We start from the raw sequence: 20,261 nt of genomic DNA, 5'->3' as shown, positions 1-20,261 counted from the left end.
ATTTCATTGTGGTTGATGGTCATTTTTTTGACTATAGATTTTATTTCCATCGAGGGATTTTTCAGACGTTTCTCTGAACATGTTTACACTCACTTGCATAGCTTATAAAGTGTGTAAACTAGAGCTGTCGATATGTAGTTTTGATTTGTTGAAACTATTTGAATTTTACAATTTTCCATTTGTATATACTTTGCCGAAAGTTCGCAAGGCACATTTTCTTACTTCTGTCATTCAATGAACACCAACCGCAATTTATTTACTAATCATTTCACTCACATTTTATTATAATATTTTACCAGTTTTTAATGTTACTGAATTCTAATTGTCTATCAAGTAATTTACTATAGAGTTTATTAATTTTAACCAAATTGACACTGAGAATTAGTGAACTGCATTATTATTATCTTTTCTTTTAATGGTAATATTGCAGCGTCAATCGATTATGCGTGTCTGTGCTATTAGGAAAAGAAGAAGAAGACGACATTTGAGGGAATATTTGTTTTGGTTTAACTTGAGTCAGAAGAGAAAAATACTCTTCGTGTTTATTGTCAAGAAATTTGTGGAATTTACAAAGGAGATGAATACTGATTATGTTGTGAGATTGAGAAGAAGAAACCCTCAAGTCAAGAAACCAATGATGAAGAAATGAAGAAGTGGATAAGCAAGATTTATAAGAGACCACATAGGTATTCCTTTTAATCCTCTTTCATTTTTTCAACTGTAGTCTTTTCCAAATGACTGTTTATTTTTACTATTTCTTATTCCTCTTCCCCAATCCTGTGATCTTGCTCTTGGGTTTAATGCTAGGAGATGAGAGTATCGATCTTTAAATGACTGGATATTTATTTGAGATGATATAATTCCAAATGCATAGTTAGAAAGTTGATTTTCCCCAGTACCGTTGAGGGTACTTTGAGAAATATAAGAGTTATTGGAATAACTTTAAGATTAGTTTGTAAGCGGAATGCATGTTTAGTGATTTCCTGATTCCTGTTATCTAATGTAATGTCTTTTTCTGTCTCTGGCTATTCCATCAGCAGTCGGTAAACGCAAATTTGACGGTGGTCACCAGAATCAGGGAGATCCGAAACGACGCTATGGAAGTGGAATAGGAAATGGTGGTCCTGGAAATGGCGGAAACTGGGGTAGTCAACCGCTGCCTCAGCAACCTTTAGGCGCCAATGGTGAACAATGGTATACTGACACATACCCAAGTTGGAGTTAAAACGGATAGCTGTGACAAGGAGTTGATACTGAAGGCGAATAGCTGCGCTGCGCTGTTGCGGAGATATTCAAAATGATTGCGATAAGATTTACTAAATTCTAATTACTGTAGATTTTGACATTAAATTATATCAAGCAGATTAAACGGAAGATAGAGAGAGAGTGAAAGAAATTTAGTGAAAAGAAGACACTTTTCATACCTTGATATCATAGTGGGAGAGTCAAATGAAATAACCAATTTTACTTATTAGGCATTGTTCACAATGATGAGAAGAGAAAGAAGAAGAAGTGGTGATTTTTTCTAAGAAGAAAGTGCATGAAACTTTTTCTAAGAATTTTAAATTAAAATTCTCTATTGAAAAAAAAAACGTGTATTCGTGACTGAAAGTTTTGAGATTACATATATACATAATTCGATGCTGTTTGAGAGTTTGATAAGCTGATAAATTGTTGCGAAATGCGCTCTAAGAAGAAGAAATTGACCAATGATGAAAATTTCATTATTGACGCTCTTACAATAGTGACAAGGATTCTTAGATGGAAACAGGAATTTTTAATTTATTTGGGTGTGAAAATCTTTAAGAAGGAATTTTTCTCTTGGATATAATTATAAGTGGTAAATTCAAGGGACAACAGAGAGTTTAGCAAAATATAAGGTGTCTAGATGATGTTTCTCACATTGTGATTAAATGCAAGGATAGCTGGTGAACAATTGTGGAATTTTCATTTAGACATCCTTAATCGGATAATATCATCTCACTGAATATCATTGAAAATAAGAGACATTTGCAAAGGCTTTTTAGACATCTTTTTAATTTTCTTCAAAATGTGACAAAAATGAATTGGGAGAGGAAGAAACAAAATTTACACAAAAAATCGAATTTAGTATTTAATGGAAATGTCCAGAACTATTGTGGTATCAATCAATTGAAGGAAGAGGGACAGATGGAGGTGTAATATTAAGTATAACTTTGTCATCACCGTTTTAACTTGTCATCGTTCGCTAAATTATCTCTTAGGTGTTTAAGTATACTTGGTAGTTTTACTGCGTGTTGGGCGAAAACAACAAAACACAATAAAGTAATGAAATTGAGGATCATCATTGGCATAAGATATTTTTTTTCTATAAATAATTGTATAGGGAGAAGAGTGAAGGAAAAAAATGAAATCTAGAACCACCATTTTCTATTTTTAAATTGCAAAAATATATTAATATTTTTAAGGAAGTAATTATTACATCGACTGACTTTTTTGTATTATAATATTTTTTTCTAATTTTGTTTTCTAATTATAAAAAGAAAAAAACATGAAGTGAAGGCGGAAAACGAGTGAAAATTAGTGAGGAAATTTTTCTCAAGATATTGGATTCTATATTAGGCATTGGTCAAATGTATTGATAGGAGGTGAAAACTTTTGAAAAATTCCAAATTGTGATGAAATTAGGTGTTTTTTTTCGAAAAAAAAAATTGTGAGAAAAAATGAGGGTATTTTCGATACGTACTTTTAGGAACAAAAAAAAATTGTGAGAGAAAAATGGTGTAAAAAAAATCTCAAAATTTTTTCAAATTGGCTCGCGGCGGAAAGAAGAGTGTAGGAATCGAGAAAAAGATTTAAATTCACGACAATAATCGATAAAATCGGTTAGAAAAAAAAGAAAACAGGATGAGAAATATACAGAAAAAGTCGATAAAATCGATGTGCAAAAGTGTAAGAATGTAAAAAGAAAGGACGAAAGTTGGGCAAAGGCGAAAATGAAGAAGAATAGTTCGTTGTAATAATTTCAAGCAAAATCTTCCAAAATCCGTAGTCTCGTCGCTTTTTTCTCTGTGAAGGTGAATTATGAAGACAAAATGTGCGGTGGAGAAAGTCTGTCAAAAAAAAACGATGGTGAAAGTAATGAAAGAAAATATTCTCTAAATATAGTAGAAAAAAAAGAAAATAGTAGGAAATAACAAAATTTTTACACAGATTTTTTTTATCAAATAAACAAATGATGTTATGTTTAATTTAATTTTATATTTTCTTTAAAGTAATTGATTTTTAATAACTATTTTAATCTTAGTTGCAAAAGAAATAGAGAGAAAGAGAGAGAGAGAGGAATGATGAGGATGAAGAGAATGCCATAGTAATGTTTGTATTTTTAATTTCAATTATGATTAATTTTGAATTTTCTTTTCATTTGACTAGTAACGTTTTGTCTATTGTAATTTTCTTTTTGGTTGATTATTTCATTTTTATACAATCCAGCTGAAGTGTAAAATAAATTCTTGATTTTAACACAATTTTTTCTTGATATTCTTTAATGAAGATTTATTGTTATTCTCCACAATACACATGCAAAAAAGAAAGAAAGAAAGAAAGAAAGAAATATGGGACATTTCATGGCAAATTAAAATGGAAATTTTAATAATTGTACACCACAAATGATCATTTTTGTCAATACGATGGATGGAGAATGGGGTGATAAGAAGATACAAAAGAAGTAATAGATATGCAATTTCTACTGATTAGAGTGAACTGATTCAGAGGAGGACAGCCACAGCGAAGGAGGGTGAAAAAGATTTTTGAAATACACGTCATGTATATGTATGTATGTTATATAAATTATGTACATATATGTATGTTGTAAATATGGCAAAGAAAATTTTGCAATTAGTCCTATTAATTAACAAAGGAAGGAGAATTGAGAAATGCTTAGGAAGGGCAGAGAGAATACGATGTAAAGACATGCTGAATTGAGACAAATTTCCTTGTACTCAGACTCTATCTCTGGGAATTATCCCGTCCAAAACGACAAACAAGAAACGCAGACAGATTTACTGAGAGATACACTTCACAAGGGCGATATGCACAGTATCTGATTTTCTCCCTAAGTTTACCACAAGCACTACTACAGGAGTCACTCCGGAGGGCTGAAGAAGATGCCAAATTGTCAAAGGTAGAGTCTGCTGGACAGGGCGGAAGTGTGGTGAAAGGAGCAAAATTTTTATGAGAAAATTATGATAACGTATATAAAAGTAAACTTTAGCGAAGCGCAAAATCCGTAAATTGGGGGTTTCCCGTTGGATGGACTCTATGAGTTGGGGGGTGGTCGCGAAATCTGGCGCAAGAGAGTTGCAAGGATGCCTTTCTGATGGGGCTCATGTGAGATGCCGGGCGGAATTGAGGACAAAAAAAGGAGCAAAGCTGCCATGGAACATGGTGATTCTTATGGGGGAGACCATTGCGCTGCCTTATAAAGCAAGTGGGAGAAAAGACTGATGATACAAAATAACAAAAAAAAACAAGAAAATTTAAACATAAGTAATAAATAACCATGAAAATGAGCACACTTGTCAGAAAGATGCGGGGAGATTTTCTGCAGAACGAAGCGCAGACATGAAATAGACATTTTAATAAATATACAAACAAACAATATTTTCAAAAAGAGAGAGAATCTGCATTAATAACCAGAAAGAAACCATCTAAAAGCATGTAAAGTTCTAAAATTAGAAGGATAGGAGATACAGTGAAAAAAGCAAAAAATCAAGTCGAGTTGAAGGCATGAAGAGAACCTTTTCTCTGAATCAATTCTTCGATTCGGCGAGGCAGTTGAATTGAGACTTCAATATTGAATTGGAAGAGTGACTAGGAGAGGGAGAAATTTTCGGAGGTGAAAGATTGATGATAGGGGAAGAGGAAGGTAGAAACAAATAAAGGTGAAATTGTCTGTGTGCTATTTTACAACCAAGTTGCGAAAGAAGAAAAATAATTAGCAATATCAAAATATGTAAATGTAATTTATCGTTTATAAAGTAAATATAGATAATACATCATAATAGCATTAAAAGGAGAGAACAACAGTAACTAAAAAAGTGTGAAGATGGAGTGAAATAGGATGAAAATTCATGGGCTTTGTATAGGAAAGAAGTGTAATGTTGAGGCGATGATGGGGAGTTTCTTGAAGGTATTTTAACTCCATTTGTGTGGCGATGAACTTAGGCAAAGAACACTGAAAGTACCCACGAATTTTGAGAAGAAAATGTTTTCTAAAATCACATAATTTAATCGATCGATCGAACCGAACCGATGTAAAAATTAAACTTTGAATTTTCTTAAAATTGTGTTGCATGCAGAGGAATTTGAAATGGGAAAAAAATCTTATTTGTATAAATTTATTCGTATAGTGTATATTGTAATTAATTTCAAAGAAAAAGTAATTTTGAAATTTTTCTTATTTCCCTGTAAGAATGGACAAAAAAAAGAATCTATTTTAACCGACATTGAAGCACATACAAACACTTTTCATTGACAAACTCATGTAAATTATTGCAAATTCCTAGTGAGACAATTTTTCTTTACATACACACACAGACACAAATGCATAATTCTTATCACTAATTAATGCCATAGTAGTAAAATTTAATTAAACAACCCCTAAATTTTCATTGTGAATTGGCTAACGTATAAAAGGATTTCAGTGTCATTGAGTGGCAATTTTTTTTTTACCTAATCTTTTATTGATAATTTGACGAAGACGCTCTATTTTGTGAGAAAACAAAGAAACAAACATTTATAGAAATATTCATTTTTACCTGATTAATGAACTCATACTGTTCTTCCAATATTTTTTTTGTATAAATACTAATGCTCGGTATTTATTTTTAATATTGTAGGCGAGATTGGTAGTAGAGAAAATGCGGATAGAAAAGGTCCAAAAAGTTCTTTATTAGTATACTTCACAGCACACGCTCCGTTTTAAGTACATTTTTTTTTAAATATCGCTCTTACACTTACACATAGTTTTCCGTTTGATTTTTTTACAATACATACATACACACACAGCATATTTTTGTTTCTTCTAAGACAGGATTTACATAACTATTTTTCCTTTTAACATGGATTGTCTTTACAAATAATTTGCACTATAATCTCTATATAAGGTTTTTATATAAATGCATAATTTTTACTTTATATTTTTTCTATATTGTCTAATTAACTATTTTACAAAGTTTTTTTTTAACAAATGAAAATATTTACATAGCTTTTAAAAGAACAGAAAAAATTGGAATTACACCAGACAACACAGGAATGGACAGAAGAATACTTTTAAATGAAATGTAAAAATTTTTTGGAATATAAGAGAAATACGTAGAGACCATTTGAAGTAAAGTCAAAAACAGCGTCTAAAAATAGGAATTAAATAAAGGATTGCGGGCATATTGAGATAAAATATACACAGAGGAAAGTGGGAAGTGTACAAAGTTTTTAAAGTGGGAAATACCAGAAATTGAGAGATGCGAGAGAGATTGGATTGGAAAAGCTAGGAAAAGTCGTGGGTCAACAAAAACAGTCAAGCCGTGAAAGTTAGAGACGGGGATAATGTTGGAAGATAATATACAGCAACAAATGAGACGAGGTGACGCGGAAGATAGAAATAAAAACACGAAATATTAAATGTACCAACAAAAACGGACTATAAATAATTAATATTTTAGGTAAACAAAATGAAATGGAGGAAATACTAAATGATAAAAGAAGATTTTATTCCTGCAAAATGCATTTTGCTATGTGATGTATTTTAGTAGTAAGTGAAGAAAGAATTATTAAAAGTAACATACCGATTTTTATATACTAAAAAACAAAACTGATGAGAGTAAAACAGAAAAAAAACAAGTAATTAAAAAACTATGAAATGTAGTAAAAGTGACGCAGTTGATGAGAAAAAAAAATCGGTAAAAAATTCTTTATATACGAAAACCAATTAACTTTTTTATAGATTTCACTGAAAAGAAGAAAAAAAATTTCAATCAATAGAAGTAGAAAGTAAATTGACATAGATTTTTAACTTGAAATTTCAGTCCAATACAAATTCATGAAAATAACACAGAACACAAACACACAAGAATACAAGTGAGATGGACAAGGATGATTGAAAGAAACAAGCGAAATAATACCATTTATTGACTAAAACTACAATTTAAAGATGATGAAAAATGATAGAAACAACTAATAATATATTACATATTATATTCATGATTTGTTTTAATAATATATAAAATACGTTTAATCTTAAGAGGATGAATATACCTATAATAAATTCTAATAATTTTGCTTTGCTTTCATTCTGTCAATTTTTACACAGTAAATATCGTTTTTTTACTTGTTTAGGAACATTGAGGTAACCAAAACATATACCATTGCTAAATTTGTAAATCAATTTAGATTTTCTCAGAAGTACTCTACATAATCCACAGAAGAGACATAAGTAAAATTTAAATTGGAGGTTTTCCCACAATTTTCAGCAATTAAAAAAGTTTAAAACTTACAAAAAAAGGAGTTTGAGAAATAGTCAAATAGAAATTCAGTGAATGTAGAGGTTTTAAGGTGGTTCATATTTTGATAAAGTTAGTAACGACAGAAAAGAAATTACAGTTTTTCATGTTATTTTTCCCGAAATAAATAGATGCATGATAGAGAGAAAAGGAGTAAAAATTACAAAAAAAAATGTGAGAAGCAAAAAGGAATAACACGAGAAAATAGAAAGCAAAATAGATACACAGAAAGAGAGAATACTGAAGAAAATACACTGTTGATCAATTATTAATTAATTATAGTAATTCTTATATTTGATTACAGTGAGAATAATTGTAGGTTTAAAAAGAGATAATAAAAGGATAATAAAATCGAAGCGTTGATCTTTGGAGCTCAAGAAGTGGTGGAATATTGACGACATTTCAGTAATTTATTCAAGCATAAATTCTCAATTTCTTGTGGACTTTCGCTGTGTCGAAGCGCAAATGTGCGGACAGAAGCTTTCGCAGCGCGTCCGCTTTCGAAGACTCTCACCGCTGGCGCTTCAGTTCGTCAGCTTCGGAGCGAAAAGCTCCCTCTGCGCCTGGTGGCAGGCAGTGTGGCGGTGTGAGTGCGATCCTGTAGCGACACATCGATGCCACGTGCGTTGGAAGCTCTCGGCGGGGGTGTGAGGCTGGGCGGCGGTGGGGCCCCTCAGCGAGTGGGTCCTGCACCCTCGTGGCAAAATGGTGGAAGTGTCGCCTGTCGGGGATCGGGGCCACTGTGTGGTGCGGTGGAGTGCGTGAAGTTTACAACTGGGATGTTGCGCAATCGACCCCATCCGCGCCCCGGCGGCTGCGCCACGATGGATTACAGCGTCGTCGGGTCGAGTCGCCGGAGCCGCTCCCTATAAAACGAAACAGAAAAGACTGCCGTGGCAATTTGTGTGTATCTGTTCCCTCGAAGGAAAAAATTCTGCCGTTTTTACATAATACTTCACAAGTTGATTGCAAGACGGACGGTACAGTGGGCCGGACGGCCGTTTGTGACGACGTGGTGCAGTGGAGCTCGCCATGGAGCCTGTGTGACAGAATTTGGAGTCCTTTTCCGCACCCTTCTGTGTGGCTGGTGGGTGTCCCCAAAAGTGGGGCCGCAGCTCTCTTGTTTGTCCCATAGCGATGGTGTGTGAATTGGTGGCATCCGTACTTTATCGCCAATCATCTCGTCATCGCAATCAGTTTCACGGGAGCTGCCACAGCGAGCACTTGGCCTTTGCCCGTACGATCCCATGCACAGTGGCTCTCATTGTCCGATTCGGCAGTTTTTTTTCTCTGCAGACTCTCTGTCCTCTGCAGAAGATGAAAAGTCCCCTTCCAAAAGCTCCCAAAAGTGCCTCAGTGTGTGCGTGTGTGTGTGTGTGTGAATTTTCTAACAAAAGTGGCATCCGAAGGGAAAAACTAGTCCATTTCAAATGAATATCTCTCGTCCAGAGACTGGCGAGAAGAAAAAAAAACGTTGTTTTCTTTTCACCCCGCCTCAGCCGGAGTGGAATCAATTTTCCATGTCCTAGAAAAATACACTCAACTTTTTCTTTGGGCTCACCCTCTTCTCGCTGACTTGGGTGAAAAAGTGTTTGTGCATTTTTCTACCGAAAAATTTCCCATGGAGGGCGCGTGCGATGATGAGCAGCGGCCTCCCGCCTGTCCACCCACCAATTTTTCTCACGAGATCGCACTGTGATTTCCTCTGAGACAACCCACCAATTCCAATAGACTCCGGGGGTGATGCCGAGGCACCCCCTCGACTCTCGCGACACCACCGTCATGCCGACAGACAAAGGCGCGCTCTCTCCCTCCCCACCCACCCGCCGCCCCTCCGGGGGCGTCGCGGGTGATCTGTCGAAGCTCCCGCCTGACTTGGGATCGCGGCGTGGCCCCCTTTCGGGGTCCCCAAGGGGTGGCAGTCACACGTCAAAAATTGGGTGGTAGGGCTTGATTTTATTTTCCACCGTGACGTCACGGAAGAGCGCATGTCAGGGATGTTTGTTGTCGGAACGTCGTCTTCCACGGAGAGAGAGTGCCACATCGCGAATAGGGTGGGCATAGAAAAAGCCAAGTTACATGTGTATCGTGACGCACCCCATAAATATCCGCACACTTCTTGTCCACACTCGTTGGGAAACAATTTGAGGTCTCGGCCTCAGGGGGAATGCTTCGCACGCTCGATGTTCAAAAATTCCAATTTGTTCACACCCGGTCGCCTGTCACGCCTCACGCCCTTTCTCCAACCTCTCTTGCAGAGCCGAGAAGACACACGGAGATCCACTGCAGTGATGATAAGATAGTGCTATAGTGACACTGAACAGTGAAAGACACACGAAGACATTATTCTAATGAATTTGTAATAGAAAGCAGAGTTATAGAGTAAAGAAAAAAGTGCAAATTAATAAAATTATAACTCGACAGTTCGGAGCACACGTGAATCGATTTATATACCATAAAATTAATTTCTATAATAATTAGTTTAAAGAAGAAAAAAATACCCCTACCGAGTAAGTTTCTACTTGAGTCTCGAGCTGTGGTGTGCGGTTTAAATCTGGAGGCATCGGGTATGAAGCTGAGAAAAACCACGATGGCGGATTCGGATTTTCCGCTAAAACAGGGGTAAGTTTTGCCCATATGTGTGTACCACCTTTTCACCCAAATGAAGGGTGGCTGCAGGTTGAATTTATAAACCTCGTGAGGATTGTGCTTCATGTTTGTGCATATTTTATCATATCTCACACCCTAAATCTCCATCACAAGGCCAGAAGAGTGCAAGGAGCCTCCCTCGGAGATGCCCCACGCTGGGTGTGTGAGTTGGGTATTCAAGAACGTTGTGTCCTGATTACAGTTCCTTGTCCCAGTTACAAGTAGACAAAGCACCCAACTTGGCATCTTTCTCGGCATGCCTCTCTTCCTCCCCCTTCGCCTGGCCCTTCTTGCCCACAAAGGCGCGCTTCTGGGGGCACCTTCCGCCCCTCTCCCTGGCATCGCCGCGCCGGGAAACGTGCGGGGATTTCACGCAAATTTCATGTCTACCAATTCAACGGCTGCTATTTGCCAGCTCTATGGCAATCATGAACAATTTTTGGTGCAGCAGAATATTCAGTGCACCACAATTGAGGTCAGTTTGTTTGGCTAAAATTCACACCCACCGCATCCAATGGCGCCCGAGGACGACCCCAAAATGTGGGAGAAAGTGTCACCACGCCAGAAATATGCTCTAATCTCTGGTGAGACATCGGCTGAGAGCTCGAGGAGAGAGCTTGAAAGCTCTCCGTATGCTTCGCTAAATATCCGTCTGTCACACACTTTGCCGGATTGATTTTCACCGTCCCAGAGTATTATGGATTGTACTGCATTTTCCTGATTCCCGATGACAATGACAGTCATTAGTGCAGTATCCTTGCATGATTACTTCCGCAACAATCAAAGCATTGACATAGTAAATACCCGTAGTAGTAAACATGATGATAAATGTGACATAGTTGAATGTGTAAATTTAGGAAATGAAATTTAATGCATCAATTTGAGTCTGAAAGCGATTGGTAAACTACATAAATTATTGAAATCGTTTCATAAGCTGTTGCCATGTTGCCAGACGCTGAGGAATGCTGTAATACTACAAAGTAATGCATTATTTCCTCTAGAATTCATTCGGTTGCAAGCAAGAATAGAGAATCGCTTGAATGTGTCTTAGTATAGTTTGTAGGACATTTCTAATTGATTGTTTGCACTATTTTCTTCTGACATTGAAATCTGGATCAAAATCTTGACACAAATTGTAATTAAGCCATGGATTGTGGTTATTTTTAGCCCAAATCCTCAATTTCATTTCCCATTATTCCATGTTTCATCTGATTTTGACTACAAACCCCGAAAATCCTTCAATTTGTCCAAATTCTCCAGTCAAAAATAAAGGAGTAAAGATGGATTTGGCTAATTTACCTGCTCTTGATGAGAGGCTGTAGAGCAAATTTCGATGCGGCATTCTAACGTCGCCTCGTCCAAAAGGGAGCGAGAGCCTTTGGTGTTCAATTTACCCCTGGGTATCCTGTCTCAATTGACAATGATGGGGAAATTCCATTAATTTTCCCCGTGAGAAGTCAATCCTCATTAAATATTCTCTGTCTCAGGCGCTCCTCAGGTGTGCCTGAAGGTGATTACAAATCAAATTTCCTTTTAAAATATTTCACCAAGACCAATCTCCATGTCGAAAAGGCGCACCCAACGACGATGAAAAGGTTGAGTGGCAAAGCCCAGGACGCACACATAGGGATGATTTGCATTGACAAATTCTCCAAGCGAAAGCGAGCGCCAAATGAGAATATGTATTACGTTTGGGGAATTGGGAATCGAGGGCGCAGATGTGAGGGTGGGTCGATTGACGCCCTCGGGAGAGGAGCTAGAGCTAGTTGAATTAACATTAATGTGGCACATTAAAGTGCGAGATGATTGTTGGGTTTCTGCTGCTAATGGCAATTTGGCCAAAATTGTTTACATACATGCGGAAAGCATTGTCGGCCATGTGGAGGGTCTGTGGGAAAGCCACTAATTGCACTGCAAAATTATGATTTATCCATGTTTCATTTCAATTTGCAATCACTTTGCGTCACAGACACGCAGCATTTTTCGGGGTCGCGCCTCCTCCACCCTCTTGGCCATTCCGAGGAAATATCTTTGCATTATTCAGCAGCATCTTCGCGCCAAGTTTCACCATTTGAATCTCGTTTGTTGTCCCCTGTGGCTTTCACTCCTTCTCATAATACAAATTTTATTATTTTGTATATAAAATATTCCATTTTTTTCCACCCCCATCCACAGTCCGATGAGGTTTTCTTTCGGGGATGCTCCGCAAATGCACGTCTGTGTCGCGCATCTAGGGAATTTTCCGGCTCTTGAAAAATTCATTGTCATTATTATTCAAAAGAAGTGAACTTTTTGGTTTCGATTCTGTCGAAAGTCGATTTAGCACGCCATCCCCATCTGATTTCTGCCCCGTCGCCCGTCGGGGCGACTGTCTCATGTTGTGTGGTGAGAAAGCTTCCACCGGGGGATGAAAAGTGAGTTGAAAAGTGAGTGGGAACCGGTGGAAAGAGTGGAAAAGTGGCATTGAGTGTGGTGGAAGGGTGTGTATGCAAAGAGCTTTCCCACATCTTTATCCGCCGAATATCTGTATTTGTACATTTGTATAACAGCTTATATATGGAGAAAGCATCATTAAATTTGTGTGATGGATGTGCATGAGCGAGAGAGTGTCTTCTATATATTCTATGGAGGAGAGACATAAGGAATACTTTGATCAAGACCACCCTCAAAATGTAATAAGAAACATATATTGAGTGTTTGTTCTCTTTCTCACTCCTTATGACACACTTCTTTTCGGCCCAAGTGTGTGAGTGAATTTCTCTGCCTCTCCTCCTGCCCCATGTTTTGGATACATCCCTTAAATCCATATGTCATGTGTAGCTTATCATTTTTATATACATTTTCCATGTTTAAGGAATCCTCCCGATGGCGGGTGGGTTGATTTACAAACAACATGCCACTTTCTGCTCCTTCAATCAATATTAGATGGATAAGTAAATAAGAATTATGAGACATTCCTCCCATTCAATCTTCGCCGCCCGTGTGCAGGAAGTGGGGAAGCTTTCACATTGTGTCAAGATGATTAGGTCTCTCAATGCATCATGTAATCACTCATCCGCGATGCAAGGCGGAATCAAGAGTGGAAGAACAAATGCTGAAGATTATATTCTCTTATCGGGGATGGAAAGTTGATGACACTGAAAGAAACAAATGTGGACAATGCTTTGTCATTATTAATTATCTTGTCATACTTCTTATAACTTATACATAATTCTTAATGAATACACTTGAATTCCAAATTCGGTATTTCATTGTCAACGTGCATACAAGATCATTTTCCTCGCAGTGTTGAGGGGAAGACGACAAAGAAAACGCCAGGTCATCAGGTGTATTGCCTTTTCATCTCTTCCACTTTTATTTTTAATTATCTTCCACGGCAAAACTTTGTCGATTTCTGTCCAGAGAGGCTGTTTTGCCAGACAGACGCGTGCGAGGCCGAAGAGCTGGTCCGCCAAGAAGCAGAACGAGGAGAGAGCATAGTGGCATGAATTTGTGGGTGTGGTTTCCATGCTTTTTACAGCTCGTCGCACTGCAAGACCCAAACTAAACGGTCACCATTAAATATTTAAGAATGTCACTTTTCGCTGGAGAATTTTTAATGGCTGGCAATGGCTGGTGAGTGAAAATGGTTTAAAATACGACAGCAATAAATGACAAAGATATTAGGAAAAGTTTCTCTCACACCCCAACGGTGGCCGCTTCTTATGAAATGTCACTTAAGAGCTCTCGTGTCGGTTCATTGAAATAAAAGTTTCTCCCACACTCTCCGTACTGGCTGCTATACTGGCTACTTTAGTGCAACTTTCAGCAATAGCGTCAATCACGAGTTTTTCCACAACCTTGCAGTTCATAAACATTCTTCGCTTCGCATTCCCACCACTCGACTTCGTCGCTCATGGCAGCCGAGAGAATCTTTGCCGGAAATTCACTTTTCGATCGGAAAGCCTGTATATGTATAGATTGAGTTGGGCGTGGTATGAACAAGGGGACATTAGCACGAGATGCTGGTAATGTGTTTTCTCAGCAGAATCTGCTCGAATCACGTTCATTTGCTCGTCCTGCACCGAAAGAGATTCACTGGAGGCACCATATGCATGTTTGTACATATGTAATGTACATAATGCAATGGTCAATATTATTTTACAAGATTTCGCCGTCTACAATGAATGTCGCACAGCACAGTGGAGTTTGCGAATCAGCAAAAGATAAATTTTAATACAAAAGTTTTATGATGAATTTTACTGCGACGAAATGAGGGCATATCAAGTTTGTCATGGGTAGAAAGACAAAGAGTTACAAATTTCATTTAACTGAGCAACTTTTGCAACATGACTTTAAGAAATCGTCACTGATGTATTTTATATGATTCTTGTGGAAATGTACAATTTGTTATGACTTCATCAGGTCTCTTTATGCCAAGTTTCCCTTTTTGATTTAACCCTTTTCGCGTAATAAGAACATAAAAGGTCAATTTGTCAATATTCTCTTTTTTGGTAAGACGAAGCTTCTCACATGATTTCCACGAATCAAATACTTGATATACTTAAAAATAGAGACAAGACGGAGATTTTCCAACATTTCTTTTTCCTCCTATGCCAATCCATTAGGTTCAATTTCCCTTTCAGTGCCATAAAATCCAGGAATTTACCATCAAACTTTGTCTCGAATAATGGCAACTTGAGAGCGTGTGAGAGTTGGGAAAAATTTATTGAAGTGCGGCAAGAATTTCAACTTGCTATGCAGTGCAAGAAGCCCAGGATAAATCGTGTCTTACACCCCCCGTCCCGCATGGGAGACGAGAAAGTGCTGAACGTATGGTGTGGTGGTTGAGGAAATGAAGGAAAGTTGCCTTTGCAATGAGATAATATCGTGTTTCTAATGCAGAATTCTGTTGAAATTGTATTCTATGAGTTTATACAATTGTTCTTGTGTTTATCCCATAATTAACTTTATTAAAGTTATCGTGTGAGACTATTGTAAAACTTTTGCCTCGGTCGAAACTATGTATAGCCAGGGGTTTGAGGGTACATTTTCGCCGTCGAGGTTTGGGTATTTTGAGTTGTGTGTTAAACACCGAGAGTGAAATAGAGCGTCGAAGGAAGGAATTTCGATGTAAAACTTTGTCAATGCGACACATTCTCTGTGATGTTGCTCCATTGGCTGCGTGTATGTGTATTTAACAGATGATGTGGCAACCACCCAAATGGGGTGGAAAAGACACGATGGATTTTCACGTTATATAATTTCACCCTCATGCGATATACCCTCTCCACCCACTTGGCTGGCATTTTATATATCGACGGTGTCTCCATGTTGCAACTTAAAATGCTCTCCACTCTTGAGCTCATGCACCTTCACGAGACACATAACAGTTGAATTAATGATTATTCCGCCCATTCTGCCTCAGCCTCAATCCCTCGTCACCGGAGCTGCCAACACTTTTATCTATTCGGTGCTCTGGGGGAGCCTTTTTCTCCGTGTCGGCCCAACAATGGGGCGAGAAGATTCAGAAGGGAATATTTCACCTCTCCACGAGGGCGTTCTATTTCTAGGTCACTGGGTCAATTATTGCGATCAAAAGTTAAAAGGTGTGATTGGATTGAGACACAGGATGTGTAGAGTGAAACTTGAGGGTGATAAATTCAATTACACACATGAAATTCTTTCCCGTCCATCGTCACATCCATGGGAATTTACCCACCATTGTCCACACTCTGTGTGCCATTTTCAATCTAGACACACAAATCTTTAACACACTGTTCTGTAATGGGATCTGGAGCTTGGATTTCTCTCAAGGGGCCTATTACTTACGGACTTGAAATTGCTTATCTTCTCCAAAGTCTTATAAGTGTGTTAGGACTTTAATTTTGTATTTGTCATCAATTGAATTCCACCCAAGGCTCCATAAGTTTAACCACGGCCAGATGAATTTGTCTGTCTTCTGATGTAATTCCATTATCTCGAACTCTTTTTACACAAATTATATCAGCTCTTCAAAATATTATTTCTCCAATTTATAGACAAAAGTTTTTTGGGGGGGAAAAGTTTCCCCGCCGATTTTGTACTTATTGAAAAAGATATAGAAGACATTTTATGAGTTATTTACTAAATCATTTAAAGAAAAAATGTGTTTAACTATAGTAGTTTGTATTTTGCAAGTCTTTAACTTCTATTTTGTGTTCCTTATTGCAAGTTTCTATTAAATCTTTGAAATTCTTCTTACACAAACTTCTAAGCACTCCACCGCAAACTCATTTCTTTCGCAGTCCTCCACTGAATGATATTAAAACTATCTTAAAGTGCTTTACTTAGACGAGAGAGAAACTTAGTGTGGCATCTATTGTATCAGCACCTACAGATTCCTGAAGGAATTTCTGTTGCTGCAATTTTCCTCTCTTCCCCACACATATGTTTCTTTTCTCTCGGACTTGATGTGCGGTTTCTTGTATTGAATTTTCATTAGTCTGCAGTTCACAATGTGTATGGATTTGGTCGTGAACCGTGGCGGAGTGGGTAAGGCGGTCGACTGGATGTCAGTAAATCGTCGAGTGAGCAGCCCCCAACCTTTTCTCAGCTCGCTCACACACAATTCTCCGTCACGGAGGAGCACTAGAGAGCCGGTGGGGCAGGCGTGCCACCCACAAGTCGTCCAATTACATGCGGGACACAAGTGCAATTTTCGGTGTTGGTGAATATAAAGCTCCGGCTAAATGAATAATTTATTTGGCTATAGACACCGTCGACTAGTAAATTGGCAAATTGATTCAATTACCATGAGAGAAGCATTATCCAATTTAGTTCACTGGGGTCGTCTAATGTGTGTGCGTGCGATGGAAGGTTATTCGGATGTATTCTAGAGAGAGAGACAATTTCGTAAAAATCGACCAAAGTGCTACAATAATAAATTTATTTGCCACTTGTTTACACATTGAGATATATCGGTGGGACTGAAGAGACTGCCAAAGCAGTGGAAATCTCCATCTCCCAATTCACCCATTTATCTACTTTTAGTTCACACTCCAAAATGAAGATTCACCACCATTCATGGAAATCCCCTATTTTTTCCATCTGCTCCACTCAGTCCCTCGCGTGCGTGTTGTATTTTGCTGGGGACCATTGGGAAATGGCGAGAAGGACTCAATACAATGTAGGTGGCTTGCGGAGAGGCATCTTTTCACTCGACTTTAGAGATTCTGATTTGTATTCTGGGTGAATGTGAGAGCGTCTTTATATGCCATGGCAGAAATATTCGCTTGAAAATTGCCAAGAGCGTGCTCGGTGCCTTGCTTACCACGAAACTTTGTTCGCCAAAATAGATGAAATGGCATTACAGGAAAATTTCTCACACAAAGCCTCTCCATTATTATTGCTTACGCCATACAAGAGATTCTCACGCACACAATAATATTCCATATTGATGTGACAGCAATCAAAATTTGTCCATCTCTTTATATCTCCTCTTCACTTTCCACTTCTTCCGCTCTTGTTCGCACTTTTTTTCTTGCCTTTCGCCCTTGGAGGAGCTTTCGCCCCTGGCGTGAGGTATTTAATTAGGTGCCAGATGTGGAGAGGAGATTGAAAAGGAATCACTGAGCAAGGAAAACGATAAAGTGTGACAGGGTGAGAGAAAAAGTGGAGGGGAATTAATTAACACGTGTGCTAGCAACATTCATCAAGGAATCAGAGAAAAGTAGTTTAATAGACACCACGTTGAATTTCATTTAGTGTAGAACAAATCCTTTATGTCAAGCAACATTTTGGCTTACTCTATGCTCAAGCCACTCCAGCATTATATGCATTTCTCAAACTTACTCCCAAGTTTTTAGTCAATAACGCGTTAATTGGCCTGGAAGATGTTGATGGAAATCTTTTGACACGGCAACATTTCATGAGAGTTCTCAAAGAACCATAAAACTTGAGCAAGTTGTTAAATGACTTGATTGGCGCTTGCAATTAATGGAAATCAATTTTATGAGTATCCACCAGGCGCCTCCATCTAATTTGACTTTTCCTCCTTCCACGGGTGGATAGCAGTTTTCTTTTGGAGGGAAAAAAGTTGATTGAAGTTATGTTAATAACCTTGCTGTCTCTCACTGGATGATCTGCAATTCAATTGAATCATGAATAGGTGCGCGGTTTTAATTTAAAATTAATAGGACAAAGGAATTTCTTTCCTGTAATTTAGGGATGTGCAATTTGCATTGAGTATTCCGAGAAAGGCATCAGCAGCATGGGACATTTCTCAGTATTAAACATGCTGGCAATTATCTCTATCTCACCTCCAGCAAAAATGGCACCACAGTCTCTGGCTGTGCAGACTCCCTTTGCCCTCTAACCTACATTACTTTCTTGGAAGATGCTGCCTCGTGTGTGGTTTTGCGCTATAAAATGCTCCCCACACGCCCTCCATCGCCAGCAAAATAGCGTGCAAATTGATAACTATACGGAGCTCATCATTTTCACTTTCGCCTCTCTTCAATGGGTGGGTGGCAGAAAGCCACAACCACGTTGTTCAGTCGTCGTGACTCTTGTGTGTGGTTTCTCGTGGGCGGGGTGGTTTGTTGCTGTATTTAGTTGGCTGTAACGACAGCCGATTAATACTTGTGGCGCGCGGTGGGCTGCCATGAGACAAAAGACACTCTCCTCTCCGTGGATGCTGTCATAAAATCAATTTTCCGCGAGTCTTTTTTGGACGCGCTTCACACTTGGCACGATGTGAAAAAGCAATTTGTCAGCAGCTCGGAGTGCTTTCAATGAACTCCCTCGCTTGTAATTAATTGAGACGAATTTAGCAGATGGAAGCTCTTCAGAGATGCCTTTTTGCCAACAACTCCCGCCCATGTCAATCTAACTTGCCTTTCTGTCCCAATTATGCACTTGTGTTGCATCCAAATGAATGGAGCGTCAGTGTGAGCCTGTGCGGGGATCGTTTTTCCGGCTGGCGCACGGAGACGGGATATGGGTGTGGGCCCGGGAGGAATTGGAGCCGAGATGGTGTGGCGTGAGGAGTGAGAACATCCCATAAATCACAGAATTAATTGACGAAGTTCCTGTGGATTCTCGGAGAATATTTGTCTTTGGAAATAATTTCCCTAGATAAAGTTTAAAGTGTCATTTATTAATATGACTCCACCGAAAAGCTCCTCAAGGTTCTCCTCCAACTGACTGACAAAGTGCGTGCTTCTCTCGCTCTTGTCGCTTCTTATTGACTGTACATGCTTGGGTGTACTTTGAATGGTGGCTTCAGCTCCACCCTCAATGTGGCGAAATGTACATGTATATATTTTCGGGCTTGTGTTTCCTGTTGTCTGCCAAGTGGGATTATATCCGTTTCCACATGTCCTCGATGCTATTTGCGTCCCCCGCTCGCCCAACCACCCCCAAATGACGATGACACAATGCGAATGAACCATCAATCATGAGGATTTGCTGAAGTGGTCAATTTGTGCGAGTGAGTTTTCTTACTTTGAGCCCCTTTCGAACCCGGAAGCAGATAATCGCTTTTTGTCTTTTTTGCTCCGCCCCAGAAAACCAGATTAGAAATGAGGGAAAATGTACAATTCCCTCTAATCGCTTTTCCCTACTCACACTCTCTCTCTTTTCTCTCTCTCTCTCCAATTGCAGATATCCTGCTTAGACGTTTTCCAGTCGTTGCACTCAGCGATCCGAAACAGACGATATGGTGAGTGGAATTTTTAATTTAAATCATCCACCAGGCAGAACAGAGGAGCAGAAGAGGCACAGAGAATTTGTAGATAACACGAGAAAACCCTATGGCAGGATTTTCCCAGTGACAAAACTCCCATCGATGTAAAGTACCTGCTCAACATAACAACCATCTCATGGCAAGTGAGAGGGAGAGAAGGTGATAGAAATGACCCCAAAGAATAATTTATCGAAGATTACAGCAACATAATTCTTTATAGGCGTTTAAAGTTTACGTACCTTTTTGCACTGATGGGGAAGGGATATTTTAGGACGTTTTATGGCACCTAAGACTCTCTGGATAACAATGGCGGCGAGTACTTGTGCCAAATAAGGTGCCTAAAGTACCATCAAAGTGTTGTAAGACGG

The 20,261-nt window shown here is 38.6% G+C and overlaps 2 protein-coding genes across 24 annotated transcripts in view; both read left to right on the top strand.

The window, feature by feature from the left end:
• The window catches only part of LOC132264986 (heterogeneous nuclear ribonucleoprotein R), a 51,271-nt gene extending 43,377 nt beyond the window's left edge, over positions 1-7,894 (top strand). For 6 of the 14 annotated variants that reach the window (XR_009468553.1, XR_009468554.1, XR_009468558.1 and 3 more), the window contains 2 exons: positions 431-686; positions 1,038-1,135. Coding sequence is in view for 6 of the 14 variants with exons in the window: in XM_059765353.1 (XP_059621336.1) it covers positions 1,038-1,225 (188 nt within the window). In the remaining 8 variants the exon portion in view is untranslated. Of the gene's footprint in view, positions 1-430; positions 687-1,037 lie in introns of all 14 variants that reach the window. The other 8 variants (XM_059765353.1, XM_059765354.1, XM_059765351.1 and 5 more) reach the window with 6 other exon arrangements.
• Positions 7,895-8,393: 499 nt separating this feature from the next.
• Positions 8,394-20,261, top strand: part of LOC132265421 (cubilin) — a 60,654-nt gene continuing 48,786 nt past the window's right edge. For 8 of the 10 annotated variants that reach the window (XR_009468573.1, XM_059766082.1, XM_059766080.1 and 5 more), the window contains exons 1-3: positions 8,394-8,625; positions 9,797-10,160; positions 19,812-19,869. The gene's annotated coding sequence lies outside the window, so the exon portion shown is untranslated. Of the gene's footprint in view, positions 8,626-8,748; positions 8,776-9,796; positions 10,161-19,811; positions 19,870-20,261 lie in introns of those variants that run through there. The other 2 variants (XM_059766079.1, XM_059766078.1) reach the window with 2 other exon arrangements.

Source organism: Phlebotomus argentipes, unplaced genomic scaffold, assembly GCF_947086385.1.
Source record: "Phlebotomus argentipes unplaced genomic scaffold, Phlebotomus argentipes genome assembly contig_2, whole genome shotgun sequence".
Lineage (NCBI taxonomy): Eukaryota > Metazoa > Arthropoda > Insecta > Diptera > Psychodidae > Phlebotomus > Phlebotomus argentipes.
The sequence above is the reverse complement of the archived record's forward strand: the minus strand, read 5'-3'. Positions and strand labels throughout refer to the sequence as shown.